General features: G+C 40.8%; 2 protein-coding genes across 2 annotated transcripts in view; both read left to right on the plus strand.

Annotated features, from left to right (window-relative positions):
• The window catches only part of LOC149098645 (cystic fibrosis transmembrane conductance regulator-like), a 1,272-nt gene extending 23 nt beyond the window's left edge, over positions 1 to 1,249 (plus strand). Inside the window, exons 1-2 of the mRNA XM_089277690.1 lie at positions 1 to 525; positions 1,115 to 1,249. The exon at positions 1 to 525 is cut by the window's left edge and continues 23 nt beyond it. Of these exons, the coding sequence (XP_089133816.1) occupies positions 11 to 525; positions 1,115 to 1,127 (528 nt within the window). The 5' untranslated portion in view covers positions 1 to 10 and the 3' untranslated portion in view covers positions 1,128 to 1,249. The remainder of the gene's footprint in view (positions 526 to 1,114) is intronic.
• LOC110040445 (ATP-binding cassette sub-family C member 4-like) lies at positions 1,115 to 8,877 on the plus strand. Its single transcript, XM_089277691.1, has 6 exons — positions 1,115 to 1,494; positions 2,184 to 3,526; positions 4,577 to 5,147; positions 5,557 to 5,693; positions 6,320 to 6,681; positions 6,946 to 8,877. The coding sequence occupies exons 1-6, from the start codon at positions 1,274 to 1,276 to the stop codon at positions 7,498 to 7,500; spliced, it is 3,189 nt and encodes a 1,062-aa protein (XP_089133817.1). The 5' UTR covers positions 1,115 to 1,273; the 3' UTR covers positions 7,501 to 8,877.
• Positions 8,878 to 16,255: the final 7,378 nt, after the last annotated feature.

Genomic DNA, 16,255 nt, shown 5'->3' on the forward strand with positions numbered 1-16,255 from the left:
AGAGTGAGTAATGGAGGTTACCCCTTTGCAGAATCCAAGAGAGAAGGCAGGTTTTCTCTCGCTGCTGACCTTTTCCTGGATAAACAATGTTCTTAAACACGGGAGCAAACAGCCATTGGAAGAGAAGCACTTGTTTCCAGTGGGAATGTCCAATCAAGCAGAAAGGTTGGTGGCTGACTTGGAGAGGGAATGGCTGGCAGAGGAAAGAGCTTCCGAACAGAACCGAACAAAGCCTCGCCTGTGGAGGGCCATGATGAGAGTTATTCCCTGTAGAGACTATATGACAGTATTATTGATTAGGATATTCTACTCACTGTCAAATAACTCTTTGCCTTTGATTTTGTGGTTTTTCCTGAGAAGCATTTCAACAGCTTCAAGGATATATTACTCGACAACACTAGCCTTTGTCATTGGCATTGCTTTAACCTCCAGTGTAAGGATGATGTGCGGCAGTCACTGGGTATTTCAGGTGGAAGTGATGGCGATTCGTCTAAAGGTTGCAGTAATTGGTTTTTTTATAAAAAGGTAAGTTATTTCTCATTTACACCATGGTGGCCTCCACTAGGTTTCGCTGCGCCCACTTCTGCTCTGCTGTCCTCCTCATCCTCCTCCTCCTCCGCTTCCTTTTCAAGTTCTCCTCTAACTTTCTCCTTCCACCAATTCCTTCTACCTGCTCCATCTCCTACTTCATTCTCTGTCTAATTTCTACTATCATATCTTTCCCTCCTTCTCTTCCTCTTTGTCCTTTCCCTTCATTCTCATTCTTTTTCATCCTCCTTCTCCTGCCTCCTCGTGCTCTCTACTCCCTGTCCGCACTCTTTCTCAATCCTCCGACTCATTCTCCTGCTTCTTTCTCCATTTTACCCCCCCTTCTTCCTTTATCACATCGCTCTCACAATTTCCCTCCACCTTCGTTTTTCTTTTCTTTTACCACTTATTTCTTCCTCTCGTTCGTCCTCCTTCCTGTGCTTTTGATCTCGATTTGGCTGATATTCGGAAGCATTGCATAGCAAACAATGTAAGTTAGTCACTTTGGGGTTATTTTAATTTTGAGGTTTGTTATAAGACAATTTTATGACGTAATTTTATGTTCTGGTCTTCTTTAATCTTTTAGTTTCTTACTCTGAATCGACGAACATTAGAAAACGTGGTGCAAGGAAATATTATAAATATTGTCTCCAACGACGCTAAAGCCATAGAACTAGTAGGCCTTCCACTTCTGCTCGTTTCGTTTTCTACACTAGACATCGCAATCTCCTTGGCAATTGTTTGGATGGTAGGCTCCTGGCAAGGGTTGATTGGAACCTCTTTCCTTGTTATTGTATCTGCCTATGGATCGGTTGCAGCTAAAAAAGCTGGGCAGTTGCGCAGAAACGCTGCAGAACTAATCGATAAACGATTGCAGTTAATTGAAGAGATTATTAAGGGAATGCGAGCTATGAAGATGTACGCCTGGGAATGGAACTTCAGAGCGCTGGTTGCAAAAATAAGAAGGTTGGTGTCTGCGATCCATTATGGTGGTTGGTGTACTTAGACTTAGAAGAGCGAGTGAGTGAGTAACTATAGAATAGCTTATAAAATAACCGAGCTACTGCGCGTGTTCTGATCAATGAAAACCGTACTACACGGTTGATAACCGTATTTGCAATCAAAAATATTGTCTTCCTGCTCTTTTATCATAATGGAATCATTCATGTTAAGTTTTATTGTGGCTGAAGAAGTTCGGTTGAGTTGAAGGTCGAAATATTCCACTTTTTAAAAACATTCATTGCGCTATGAGTACAGAAAATTAGTTTATATTTTAGTCATATTAATTTGAGTGTGATGGGATTGGCTGGCGAGTCAAAGGAAGTATGTCGTAGATTACTAGCCAGTCTTACAACGACTACAATAACAAAAATGCTATCACATAACGGGCCTCTCATCTCATTGTCAATTATCTAGACTCCTGATTCCAAATCTGAAATAGTTTGTCACGAATTCAGCTTTATATCCCTTAAAATATCCCTCTAAATATTGTTCATAGTCTTGCTACGTATTATGTTATGGCAATATCATCATAAAATATGGGATTTCACTGTTTTTGAACGGTCTTCTACCTGTTAAACAAGATTTTATTAATGGCTTTTATTGTCTCAGAGCTTTTTGTAATAAAACCATGCTTTGCTTAACTTCTGTTCCAGGAAAGAAATCTCTTTCATCCGTTTCAGAGGATTCATCATTGCCAGTATCTACGCATTGTTCTTCACTAGCTCTGCTATTGCAGGCCTCATTTCAGTCACGGCTCTTGTTCTCACAGGAATACCTTTGACACCATTTCAAGTTTTTACATTGCTTTCAGCCTTGGCTAACATTAAATTAACTGTGACCCTGTGTATTGCAGAATCTCTCCGCATTATCGCAGATGCAAAAACTGCTTGCAACAGGATGCAGCGGTTTCTCGAAACCGAATCTATTGATTCAATATCAACAAGCCAAAAGCATCATCAACAAAAGCTCAAGGTTCATTTTAGAAGCAGAAAATATAGAGATCGTTCTGTTAGAATTGAGAGCTTTAGGTCTAGCAAACCGGTTTTGATAAGTGCTCGTAAATTGGAAGGAACACCTCAGCACACCCCATTCCAGATTGTCCTCGAGTGCATCTCGTGTTCTTGGGACCAGCGTTTGGAACGTCCCACCTTAAAAAACGTCTCACTGAAAGCTACCAGTGGACAGTTTGTGGGAGTAACAGGACCTGTTGGAAGTGGCAAAACATCTTTATTGATGAGCATCCTAGAGGAACTTCCAATGTCAGCTGGTCAAACCTCCTGCATCGGGAAAATTGCTTACGTCTCCCAGACACCTTGGGTATTTTCTGGAACAATGCGAGAGAACATTCTATTCGGAAAGACTTTTGTTGAACACAAGTACCTTGAAATTATTCAAGCATGCGACCTGGCAGTTGATATAACACGTTTCCCAAAAGGCGACTTAACTGAGATTGGACAACGTGGAGTGATCCTCAGTGGTGGTCAGCGTGCACGAGTTAGTTTGGCACGCGCAATTTACTCAGATGCCGACATCTACTTATTGGATGATCCACTCAGTGCAGTGGATGCCAAAGTCGGTAAACATTTGTTTGACAGATGCGTCAAAGAGTTCTTAGACAAACGAATACGTATTCTGGTCACTCACCAGTTACAATTTCTGAAACAGACTAATTACGTTATCATGCTAGAGAAAGGCTTGGTTGTGTACGAGGGTACATATGATGGATTGGAGAGAGAAAAGAAAATTAGAGGGACAGAATATCAGGTCAATGACAAGAGACGGGATCAGGTGCAACACTGCGGAGAAGAAGTGTGCAGGCTTGAAACAGGTAAAGCGCTTAATGTTGAAAAACAGGGTGAAAGAATGGATCTCGAAGAAGAAGACGAAGACAGAATGGTTGGGACCATCAACTGGTGGGTGTACTGGAAATATCTTAGAGCTGCTCTTCCAACTGGTTTGATAGCCGCCCTTGCTGTTTTCTTCGTTATTGTTCAGGGTAAGTAGATTCGTATAATGACTTGGTTTACACAAGAGTTTAGTTAAGCACAAGGGAGGTGCAGCGGCTTATGGTTAGCGCACTCGAGTTTGGATTGAGCTGTCCAGGTTCGAGCTCTCAACGATGACTGACAATGTTTTGCGTTCTTGGGCAACACAATTTACTCTCGTAGTGTCTCTCTCCAGTTAGGTATATAGAATAGGGTACCGATGAATTGAATGCTGGACAAGCAACCCATCCAGGGGAAAGTGGAAAGACTCCTGGTCGCTTAACGCTACGTAGAAAGTCGGCCACTTCAGTTGGCTCGCATGCAGACTTTTAATTTTCCTTAGTTAGTTTAAATTGGTATAGGCCATATATATTTTTTGCAGGATAATTTTTCTGTCCCCAATTATATCCCAAATTCTTTACTATTGTTCATAGTCACACGTTGTGCATGTGGCATAGGCCAATCAGCACTAACGTTTGGATTTGAGCTTCATCTCAGATCATTACCATATGTATTTTGTAGAAAGCTGGGTTTTGTGCTCGTCGCTCTATTTTTTCCTGTGACTGTGCTGACGAGACCCAACCATCTTGGCTTTCAGTTTGGACTCCATCATGTCGTGTTTGCGTAAATTTTCTCACTCATATCGGTCTTGCTTGTATTTCTATTTTTGGGTGATATCCAACAGATCCTACGTATAATAGCATCCTCGTTTGCGGTCCCTAGCCAGATTTGCCGTAAAGCGTGGGAACTTGGTGAAAGGGTGTATTTCCCGATAACGTAGGTAGCATGTCAAAACTAATTGGCTAAATTGAAAAACAGCGTTTATTTGTATGTATGACACATTCAATCCATCTTTGACCAAGCTTGTTCGTTCAAGATGGCTACATATTGGCGTCGTTCCTTTTTTTTGCACTATTGAGAAAAAAGCAAAGAAGGAACTTGACCAATGTCTAGCTATCAGTTGACCAAAACAAGCTAACAATATACTAACAAATTGTCAATTTTCAGACCTTGATATTATTTATATGAACGATATTCTGATTATTTTTTCATATACATAGTGTCCTGGATTGCACCCTACTGGTGGCTCTCCCAGATGACTGAGATGCCATTCGAACAACAGAAGAACTACATTACCCTTTTGGTGTACGGATCTATTGCTTTGGTCTCCTTGCTTCTTACGATAACGGCCTCCTTCTGTTTCTACCTCGCGGCATTGAAGGCTTCGGAAAACCTCCATGACCAGATGATAACCACAGTTATGAAAGCACCAGTTCTTTTCTTTGACACAAATCCAGTTGGTCGCATCCTAAATCGCTTTTCTAAAGATATTGGTTGCATGGATGATCTGCTTCCAGGGCAATTCCTTTTTGCAGTTAAACTTTTGCTGTACGTTTTCGGCGCTACCATTCTCTCAGCAGTCGCAAATGTATGGCTAGTCATTAGTTGTACGCCTTTGGCTTTGTTGTATATTTACTTGACCAAATACTATTTGAAATCCGCCCGGGAAATAAGACGACTAGATTCAATGACGTGCAGTCCAGTGTATTCCTGTATTGCTGACACTGTGGCAGGATTGGAAGTAATTCGCTCCTCAGAGATGGAGAGTAGTTTTCTTTGCAAGCTTTTTAGGTTAGTTACAGACTAAATTCAGTTGTGGGTACCACGCGTTGGGCCAGGCTGCCGAACAACAAAGCAGTATTGAGGTGCAATGAATATACTTCAAGTCGTAATCATAAATTATTGCCGGAGTTCGGGTATCGTTAAGACAAAGAAAAAAAAAGCAAAGTCAAATATTGGCTCGAATAGCCTTAAACACAATGCAAATGGCACGATACTCGATGCTTAGAGATGGCGCGGAAAAGCATGCAACATTACTGAAGACGACGAAATGATTGAGAAGTACTTTAGTAGACCAAAACAAGCAGAAAAGCGTAAATAATCTTAGCGGAAGCTTCACGGTTGATAGTTTAGATACAGAAACCTGTCTACTTTAATCGCTAAACCGAAATGTTCAGTTTTCTATTCTATTGCTATTTAGGTACTTAGACAGGAACACCTCAGCATCAATCATGCTCAAGGCATCAACACGTTGGCTTGCTATTAGAGGAGATATTCTAAGTGTCTTTCTTATAACGTCTGTGTCAGCTGGAGCCCTATTCGCTACTCAAAGTCCAGGTATTCAACGCTCCAAGGGCTATATTCTCTTTCATTTTAGTTGTTGTGTTTGATAATCTAGTAGTATGTTCCTTTCATTTCTACTTTCATGCAGCCGTGTGAGAGTGACAAGAAAAGAGAGCTAGTTAACGACAACTATATGGTTTTATTGTTGACAACTGGTTTTTCCCAGCCGACCTGTGACAGTTGTCGGTAGCTGAGCAAGATCATTGACAAAACATGCACTCTAGTTAACGCAGTGTCAGCCGAACTCTTCTTACCAAGTTGTCCTCAATATTATTTAGTCATAGATAACCTTGGTATCAAATGATTATGTGTAAGGGTTGTAACAGCTGTAGAACAATTTAGTTTTCAGCAACTTTGGTTGTTTATTACTTTTAATTTAGAAATTCCGTTCGCGAACCAACCGATTTTTTTTTTGCACGGCTTAATTGGTCAATGCAAACAATGCAAAATGGTACAAGTAAGACGAATTAATTTCGATTCGGAACGGCCCATCAGGAAAACGGGACTACTTTCTGATGCAGAAGTTCCCTCTCCTCCGGAAGTTTACCGGTGTAAATGTACCGTAATTTTGCACTCTGTTAAGTTAGTTGATTTGAATGGTGATTGATGTCCATTTTTAGCCTTAGCAGGAATGTCCTTGGCGTTCGTAATGGAATCATTAGAAGTGTGTCAATACGCGATTCGCATGGCCTCAGAAGCAGAAAGCCATATGACGTCAGTAGAGAGGGTGTTGAATTACACCAACATTGAATCAGAACCTGGATACAGCACTGACACAGTACCAGATGAATCCTGGCCCACAGTAGGCAGCTTAACATTGCACGACTTGTCTTTGTCATATTTAAAAGACGCCCCAGCAGTTTTGAAAAGCATCAACATCAATGTCGCAGCAAAGGAGAAGATCGGCGTTGTAGGTCGAACCGGAGCTGGGAAATCGTCTTTAGTGGCGGCTCTTTTCCGAATGCCAGAGCCTGAAGGTCAAGTAAGTGATACTCCTTTTCGTTTTCTTTGCTGTTACTTGTACCCTGCTTCACAGATGTTCGTTCTTGACCACAACAACAACAACAATGGACATGGCTTGTGCAGCGGCCATCGAGTGGCTGTTATTGCTGATATTTGTTTTTATCAATATATTATCTTTCATCATCGTCAGATATTTCTCCCACTAATCAGAGAAAAAAATAGAAAAACAGGCGCCCACCAACAAATTGTAGTATTATAATAACAACTCATATTCATGTGGCAGGTCATTATAGATGGTGTGAACATAAAGGATCTCAATCTTCAGGCGTCTCGCAGGTCCATGGCCGTAATAACCCAGGATCCTGTCCTCTTTAGCGGCAGCCTCAGGAAGAACCTAGACCCTTTCTCTTTGTATCAAGATCATGATTTGTGGCGTGCTTTGGAAGATGTGCAGCTGAAGACCCTGGTACAACAATTACCTGACCAGCTGGATTACAAGTTGAGAGAGTCCGGGAGCAACTTCAGTGTCGGAGAGCGCCAACTGGTCTGTTTAGCGCGTGCGCTGTTACAAAGAAGTAAGATCATCATTCTGGACGAAGCCACTGCTAATGTGGATTTCAAGACAGATAGGCTGATTCAAGAAGTTATACGCAACAGATTTAAAGATTCTACAGTACTGACTATCGCTCATCGCTTGAACACCATCATGGACTATGATAAAGTGTTGGTTTTGGAGCAGGGACGAGTGGTGGAGTTTGATAAACCTGAAGTTTTGCTTCAAAATGAGAATGGATACTTTGCTCGTCTTGTTCAGACTCAAAACACAATTGAATCCTGAGCAAGGTATTGAACTACGGCTTTCATCATAAAAACAATGTATTAATAATGGTAATAGGACTGAGTGGAGTCCAGTTCGGTCTGAGATCATACGAGTGATTATTAAAATCGGGCGACTGCGAAGCGGGAGTCCGATCTGTTAATCACGAGTGTGATTACAGACTGAATTGGACGACTCGATGTCCTGTTACCAATTAATCATAACCATTACAATTTTCCACAAAAGTAAAAGTTTCGGTTGAAAAAGAGCTTTTAATAGTCATTTTTAAATATCATAATTAAAAATATGGAGAATAGCTTGCCAAATGGCGGTTAAGTTTCTTTCAAAACAGTCACCAGAGACTAAACCTCCAAAGTTTTACAAAGTCAGTCTCTTGAATTGGTTACTATAGTGATTGTAATCAATGCTGTGATTGGTGGATTTAGTGGAGAGGACTTAAAATGATTGGCTCATGTAACTGTCCGATTACAGGTGTCCGGTTACAGCCAACTGTCCGATTACACTGTCCGATTACAACTCTGCAGATTAATTAGAGCAAAATACAGTAGTTTATGCACCAATCATATTTGAGGAAATTGTAATTGTTATGATTAACAAGTGTTTTAATGATATGCATGTCTGTCTTGATTAACAAAACCCTAGCTAATAGACATAAGAAAATCATAGCACTATATAGCGTTTTTCCTCTAAATGAACCATTTTTTGTGCTTGACGGTTTCTTGCACTACATTTTTCTTGTTCTGCAGATGGTGAAAGATGTCTCTTGCGATAATGTTACATTCTCGGTTTTAAATGTTTTGTTCTCTTGTGGTCCCTCTCGCACTGTTAACTGTACTTGACTGTTTACCTGTCCTCGCCCTAACCTACCAAATTGGAATTTTAGCTGTGCTCGGTGGCTGAAAGGTGCGAGTTAATCTAGCTTTCTGTTTAGGTTGGTATTCATCAGTGCGTTAGCATAGGTACAAGCGTATTTAAAAGCATGTGAATACACTAAGGCGTAAGACTTGCGGCGTACGCTAGCGCAGAACAAAAGGATTCTAGCTAGATACCAGTTGAGTCTGGTCAAATAAATCTGCGGCTATAGATCTGGGGACGAGACCACGTTACACCCGTGGGCTCAAACTGCTATTATTGTTTATGCATGCAGGTTCTTTTTCATACCTGCAGGTTGCAAACACGGAAAACAGGGACAAACACTGACTTCAAACATGATCCCGACTAAGACTGACTTTGAGTTGGTTTACCACCTTATCTAGTAAAAACGGTAATGACCGCAGTGGCATGCTTACACGTATGTGTTTCGGAAGGGAAACCAAATAATTAGAGTCTAAAACCGCAAGTATTAAAATCTAGTCAATGCATTGTTTTGGGAGTTAATTTTGGTGTCGAATATGGATTAACCAAACATTTCAGTAAAGCAAGGTGGGGACTGAATTATCAGTGAGTCAAATGAGACGTTGAGTGACAAGTCACGAGTCAATGCGTATAACGTTTTACCACAACAGAACCGTTATATAGAGGTAATCCTAAACAGGCTAATTTCATTCAGAATAAAAGGAGCACTTTTCAAGGTAACGAGAGAATTATTCGGGCTACCCGGTACACTATTTCAGCTGTTTTAACTGGAACGCGATTCAAGCTAGACGAAATTCAGTTCTATTAGAGACTCATGACCTTTCAGAATTAAAATTTGTGCTTGACACTGACTCTTGTTAAAGTTAGAAACAACGTTAATAAAACGTCAAAGACGTTTCGACCAAGCAACTTCGGCCTTTATCGGTTTTTTAAAAAGCCAACTGAGTGAAGGCTTTCTCACGGTTCACAGATCTGCGCGTGCTACGCCAGCAAAAAAAGTAACGAACGACCGCTGCGCGTGATTACGCGAGTGATTTGGCTTTTTAAGAAACCGATGAAGGCCGAAGTTGTTTGGTTGAAACGTCTTTGAAGTTTTATTAACGTTGTTTTTAGTGTTAACAAGAGTCAGTTTCAAGCACAGATTTTAATTCTGATGTCCATCCCTGACTGAAATTGTAGTATTTTCACTCACGACCTATCTTATGACTCATAAACGCATGTGACTTGTAGAAGAGGGTCCATATACCTCGGTATGATGTCAGTGATGAGGTGGCACATTATAGCTAGCGATTAAGGACGTAAATCAGTTGAAAAATGCCAAGAGCTATACACCACGTACCAGCTGGTAGAATTTTACTGTTAGTGTCTGATGTTGCTGCTCTACATTAGAACAAAGCAAAACAGTGGAACATTTTATGGTATCATTTGAACAAAAGATCATTTACCTCACGAAATCATCCCATGTAATAGCGTTAGTCTATCAAGGAGTTCCATTGTTAGCAGTGGTTTGTTAAGCAGCTGGAACTTAAGTATTATCAATGTCAAAGTCACGTTTCCTTTTAATATAACACTTTTTTTATACTGGCGTTGAAATCATGTGTCCTTCGTGACGTCTCTACTTGGGCAATAGAGCGTCTTGTGTCGTATGATATTAGCCTTGACATTTTAATATGCGTTATGACATGACCTTCGCCCTGACATAAGATTTTGTCTTATGACGTTATGATGTTAGCATTGACATTATGATGTGCCTTATGACATGACTTTTTCCTTGTTGTTATATTTTTAATATTATATGAGTAATAGCGAAGAGGCAAGATTTGCTGTTACTCCGAGTTTCGTGCTTACGCACTCATCAGACAGTATTTAATGATAAGCATTCCTATCAACTAGATATATATACACGGTATTAAACAATAGGCTAATTGCTGGACTAGTTGCATTACAATAAGTGATAGTTATACTGGAAAACAATAGGTGTGAAGACTGAAATTACGGGGACGAGTATAAACTGCGTGGGTGCAGTACAATATAAAGAAAGTGTCAAGCGTTCTTCAAGTAGAATTTGTTCTCGTGCCGGCATTTAGAAATAAGTTCTGATCTTTTGTTTAGTAGATTGTCGTTGCTATGTTTGATAATCATTAGTTTTTCTGTGAGGCAGAGGTCGCATCGTTTGGAAATGTTGTTGTAGGGTCTTGCACGGCTAATAATTGACCATTTGATGTTGAAGTCTTGTTTTTTGTCGTGTAGTTGCCAGATGTATTTAGAAAGCTCGGTGCTGTTGATGTGTTTTCTGTGCTTAAATGTGGATTTGTGCTGCGAGAATCTCTGTTTGAATGTTCCTTCTGTCAGTCCAATGTAGTTCTTGGTTGTGTTGTTAGTTGTAACTTGTGCGTTGTAGATTACACTGGAAGTCAGGCATTTGTTGTCTAGCGGGCATTGGTCTTTTTTGCGGCAGTTGCATTGCTCTCCGGTGATTGCGTTGGCGTTGTTGTCGGCGTTTGTTATTTTCGTGTTGTGTTTGTTGATTACTGTTTTCATGTTGTCCATGCAACTGTAGCTGACTTTGACGTTGTTTTTGTTGAAGAGGCTGTGGTATTTATGTTGGTTCGGAAAGTGCTTAGATATGAGCTTCAGGAATGTTCTACCGATGTTTGTCTTTACGTTTTTACTAAATGGAGGGTTGTACCATATAATGTTTCTTTGTCTGTTGCGTCGGGGGCGTGTTGGTTGATTGTCTTCGTTGTAAATTAGTGTTTCAGAGTATCCGCTGGCTTTCAAAGCAGTTTCGTAGATTGGTTTGGCCTTGTTGAATTCGTGTTCGTTGCATGAGTTGGCGGAAATACGGCGATTGATGGATGCTGGAAGTTGCTTTATTATGTTAGGTGGGTGGTTAGACTTTGTGTTGATGTACTGCGGCTCGTCGTTAGGCTTTCTGTAGGGGCAGTAGGTACCTTTTGTAAGATCGAAGGTGACGTCCAGGTAGTTAACAATTTTCATGTTAGTCTGTATGGTAATGTTAAGTCCATATGTCTTGAAGCGTCTTGTTATGTCCTTCCTTGTACGGTCTGCTTGAGGTCCGGAGATGTTTTTGACGTTGCACGCTGCACCCACGCAGTTTATACTCGTCCCCGTAATTTCTGTCTTCACACCTATTGTTTTCCAGTATAACTATCACTTATTGTAATGCAACTAGTCCAGCAATTAGCCTATTGTTTAATACCGTGTATATATATCTAGTTGATAGGAATGCTTATCATTAAATACTGTCTGATGAGTGCGTAAGCACGAAACTCGGAGTAACAGCAAATCTTGCCTCTTCGCTATTACTCATATACTCAGCTCTACACTATATGTGTATTGAGCACTATTTTAATGGGATCTGCTACTTCCTCATATGGTTATTCGCTCCTGCTTAACAACAGTAGAGCACTTTTCGCCGATCGCCGTTATCCACAATGGAGAAAACAAGATTCAACTATTCAATGAAGAACATTCCTATCCCACCAAGAAACTCCTACCTCAAGAAACTCATCGAAAAGACCGAAAGTGTAATCAAGCGTATGCGTTGGAAAGCCTTCTTCTTCGAACAGAATAAAGATAAGAATAACACAGACCACAACAACGACGACGACAACATTGACAACAACAACTTTGGTTTTAAATCAAGAAAATGCCCTCCTCAGAACGAAGACCTAAACAACTTTGAAACTGACGTGTACGAAATGATCAAGAACATTGAATTCAGGCAAATACGAGATGACTTCCAAGACCATCTACAACAAGACATTAGGAAAATAAACAACTCCACAAAAACATTCATACCTGCTGACAAAACAACCAACTACTACGAAGTAGACAAAGCTTCGCACGACAAGCTTCTCAAGGACAATATCACATCGACGTACAAGAAAGCAAATTCTAATACGATTACTGCTATTAACAAAGAAGCTCAAGTCATTGCTACTAATCTGAACATTGACGACCGCGCGGAACGCATGGCTGAACGACAGGCTTTTATAACACTCAAAGACCATAAAGACAACTTCCAGAACAAACCTACATGTAGACTCATTAACCCTGCAAAAAGTGAGATTGGACGTATCAGTAAAGAAATCCTCGCGAACATTAACACGACTGTGAGACAGAAGACTGGCCTTAACCAATGGAAAAACTCATCATCCCTCATCAACTGGTTCTCCTCTATACAACACAAAGATCAACATACCTTCGCCGTATTTGACATTGAGAACTTCTACCCTTCCATTACTGAGAAACTTCTTACAGACGCAATCAACTTCGCCAAACAATTCACTTCCATTACGGACCGCGACATCGATATTATTATGCATTCAAGAAAATCCCTTCTCTTTGACAGTAACACCGCCTGGATCAAGAAAAACAACAGTTCTTTTGACGTTACTATGGGCAGCTTCGACGGAGCCGAAGTATGCGAGCTCGTAGGCTTATTCATTCTCGACGACCTGTGTAACATATACGGGATAGACAACATCGGGCTTTACAGAGACGACGGACTTGCCATCTTCAAAAACATCTCCGGACCTCAAGCAGACCGTACAAGGAAGGACATAACAAGACGCTTCAAGACATATGGACTTAACATTACCATACAGACTAACATGAAAATTGTTAACTACCTGGACGTCACCTTCGATCTTACAAAAGGTACCTACTGCCCCTACAGAAAGCCTAACGACGAGCCGCAGTACATCAACACAAAGTCTAACCACCCACCTAACATAATAAAGCAACTTCCAGCATCCATCAATCGCCGTATTTCCGCCAACTCATGCAACGAACACGAATTCAACAAGGCCAAACCAATCTACGAAACTGCTTTGAAAGCCAGCGGATACTCTGAAACACTAATTTACAACGAAGACAATCAACCAACACGCCCCCGACGCAACAGACAAAGAAACATTATATGGTACAACCCTCCATTTAGTAAAAACGTAAAGACAAACATCGGTAGAACATTCCTGAAGCTCATATCTAAGCACTTTCCGAACCAACATAAATACCACAGCCTCTTCAACAAAAACAACGTCAAAGTCAGCTACAGTTGCATGGACAACATGAAAACAGTAATCAACAAACACAACACGAAAATAACAAACGCCGACAACAACGCCAACGCAATCACCGGAGAGCAATGCAACTGCCGCAAAAAAGACCAATGCCCGCTAGACAACAAATGCCTGACTTCCAGTGTAATCTACAACGCACAAGTTACAACTAACAACACAACCAAGAACTACATTGGACTGACAGAAGGAACATTCAAACAGAGATTCTCGCAGCACAAATCCACATTTAAGCACAGAAAACACATCAACAGCACCGAGCTTTCTAAATACATCTGGCAACTACACGACAAAAAACAAGACTTCAACATCAAATGGTCAATTATTAGCCGTGCAAGACCCTACAACAACATTTCCAAACGATGCGACCTCTGCCTCACAGAAAAACTAATGATTATCAAACATAGCAACGACAATCTACTAAACAAAAGATCAGAACTTATTTCTAAATGCCGGCACGAGAACAAATTCTACTTGAAGAACGCTTGACACTTTCTTTATATTGTACTGCACCCACGCAGTTTATACTCGTCCCCGTAATTTCTGTCTTCACACCTATTGTTTTCCAGTATAACTATCACTTATTGTAATGCAACTAGTCCAGCAATTAGCCTATTGTTTAATACCGTGTATATATATCTAGTTGATAGGAATGCTTATCATTAAATACTGTCTGATGAGTGCGTAAGCACGAAACTCGGAGTAACAGCAAATCTTGCCTCTTCGCTATTACTCATATACTCAGCTCTACACTATATGTGTATTGAGCACTATTTTAATGGGATCTGCTACTTCCTCATATGGTTATTTTTAATATTATATGCCTTGTAAATAGCTTATCTTTATATATATAATTTTGGGAAGCGCCTCGCATAAGTACTCTTGTCCCGTTCGCGCTTTCCCTTTTGGGAATTAGTATCTTCTATTTCTTCTTTTTTTGTTTGTTTTCGTTTATTTTTACTTCATTCCCAATAAAGTTTATTAAGAAAATTTTTCTTATGACGTTATGATGTTGGTCTTGACATTGTGATGTGCGCTATGACATGCCTTTTGCCTTGACATTATAGCGGAGCTCCGGCGGCCCAAAGGGCCGCCAAGCGCAGCAATATAACAATAGGAAAGAACCACATGCATGCATAGAAATAGAAAACCTCGCAACTATTTCTTCATGGTCAACAAGGCTAGCGGCACGGATGGCGGGCGCGTGCGCCCTATGATGACGACGACGAAAACGACAGCGACGTCGCGCAACACCGCGGCCATACTAGTAGGTCTATCAAGGTATGCAGCCTTGGTTTACAGTGTACGTCTTTAATATTGGACATCCACGTTATGGTCAAGTGACACTTGTCAAAACGAGGTATCCGCTGACCAGTATCACGTGACCATATCGCGGGCTAAGGTTTAGAGCCCATCGAGTTCGCGCGTTACTTAAAGTTGACCGTTGCCCGGGTGCTGGTTTTCGATTGGATCGCAGGCTTAAGCCAGGTTAACTTATTGTAACCAGGAGATCCGCTTTAAGGCGTGGCTAAATCTATAGATTATTGTGTCTTATGACGTAGTGTTTGTTTTGATATTGTGATGTACCTTATGACATGACTTTCGCCGTGACATAATATTGTGCTTCATGACGTTTTGATGTTAGTCAATATATTCTTCCTCTTTCTTTACACGGTCACCAGAGGTGAAGCAATTTTACCTACGGCCCAAGTTTCCTCTATTAAGACACCTTGCGATGCGGGGTAATGTTTTTCACAGACAAGTCGTAACTTGGTGTATAACACGGGAATCGAAGGATACCACTCTTATCGTAACTGAGCATAAAATTCAAACAAAAAAACTAAGCTTCTTGTACAGGTAGCTAACAATCTTTCATTTCAAAGTTACGTGTTCTCTTACAGTGCAACGACTTCAGACCCTGGACACCCGAGAACTTTAAACCAGTCGCAGCACGATATTAAATGAAAGACTCTGAGTTCGAGTGTGATCTCACCAACTCTGTTGTAGCAGTACCATTGTTAGCCGTTGGAACGGACATTTATGATCGGCTGCTAAACAATGCGTTCAAATTTCGTTGACTTCAACAGCACTAGCGACAGACAAGCAACGAAATTTAATATCATTTGAAACCAGTGCGTAGGAGATAAGTTTCACCTTCCAGCGACAACGTCATCATTTGAAACAAATATCCACAAATGACTCTCAACTCCACTGAAAAGTGCGGAAAACAACCTTGACGCTTTGAACGTGGCGACAGCAAGATTTTTAAATGAACCAGTCAGCGCGACCCAACCCGGGCTTTAGCGACTAGATTGATTGCGAACACAGTGGATATCCCAGTTCGGAAGGCAGCTGCAAAATTTATTTCTAAATCAGTATTAGATACTATTCCGTTTGCAACAACAGAGCAACACTGAATCCACTAAGCGACAAAAATAATTTTTAGCCTTGGAACCCAAAATTGAGTGCATGCATGACGAACGTCTATTTAAAGTGTGTGCGATGAGTTCAAATTATCTTTGTCACTCGTTTGTTGTGCTGACCAAGTGAAAATGGGAATAAGTATTTGAGGCCCGGGCGAAGGAGGGGGGGGGGGGTGGCGTACTTCCTTATATGGGCTATACAGGTATGAGTATATAGAAGTACCCCCCCCCCCTTCGACGCAACAAATGATTGGTGAGCTCACAAATAAACTCAAATTCTTATGGTTTAAAAGGATGCTTTGATTGACTGAAAACTCTCTGAAGTCGTTGTAATAAAATGAAAACAGGGTGTTATTATACTGCATGTCG

This window comes from Orbicella faveolata, unplaced genomic scaffold (assembly GCF_042242905.1).
Source record: "Orbicella faveolata isolate gen_17 unplaced genomic scaffold, um_ofav_v1 contig_46, whole genome shotgun sequence".
Lineage (NCBI taxonomy): Eukaryota > Metazoa > Cnidaria > Anthozoa > Scleractinia > Merulinidae > Orbicella > Orbicella faveolata.

Excerpts from the sequence above, each read along its gene's own strand:
- LOC110040445 (XM_089277691.1), top strand. The coding sequence starts at position 1,274 with ATGGTAGGCTCCTGGCAAGGGTTGATTGGAACCTCTTTCCTTGTTATT. Across the intron at positions 1,495-2,183 it reads CTGGTTGCAAAAATAAGAAG|GAAAGAAATCTCTTTCATCC; the intron begins GTTGGTGTCTGC and ends CTTCTGTTCCAG. Across the intron at positions 5,694-6,319 it reads ATTCGCTACTCAAAGTCCAG|CCTTAGCAGGAATGTCCTTG; the intron begins GTATTCAACGCT and ends GTCCATTTTTAG.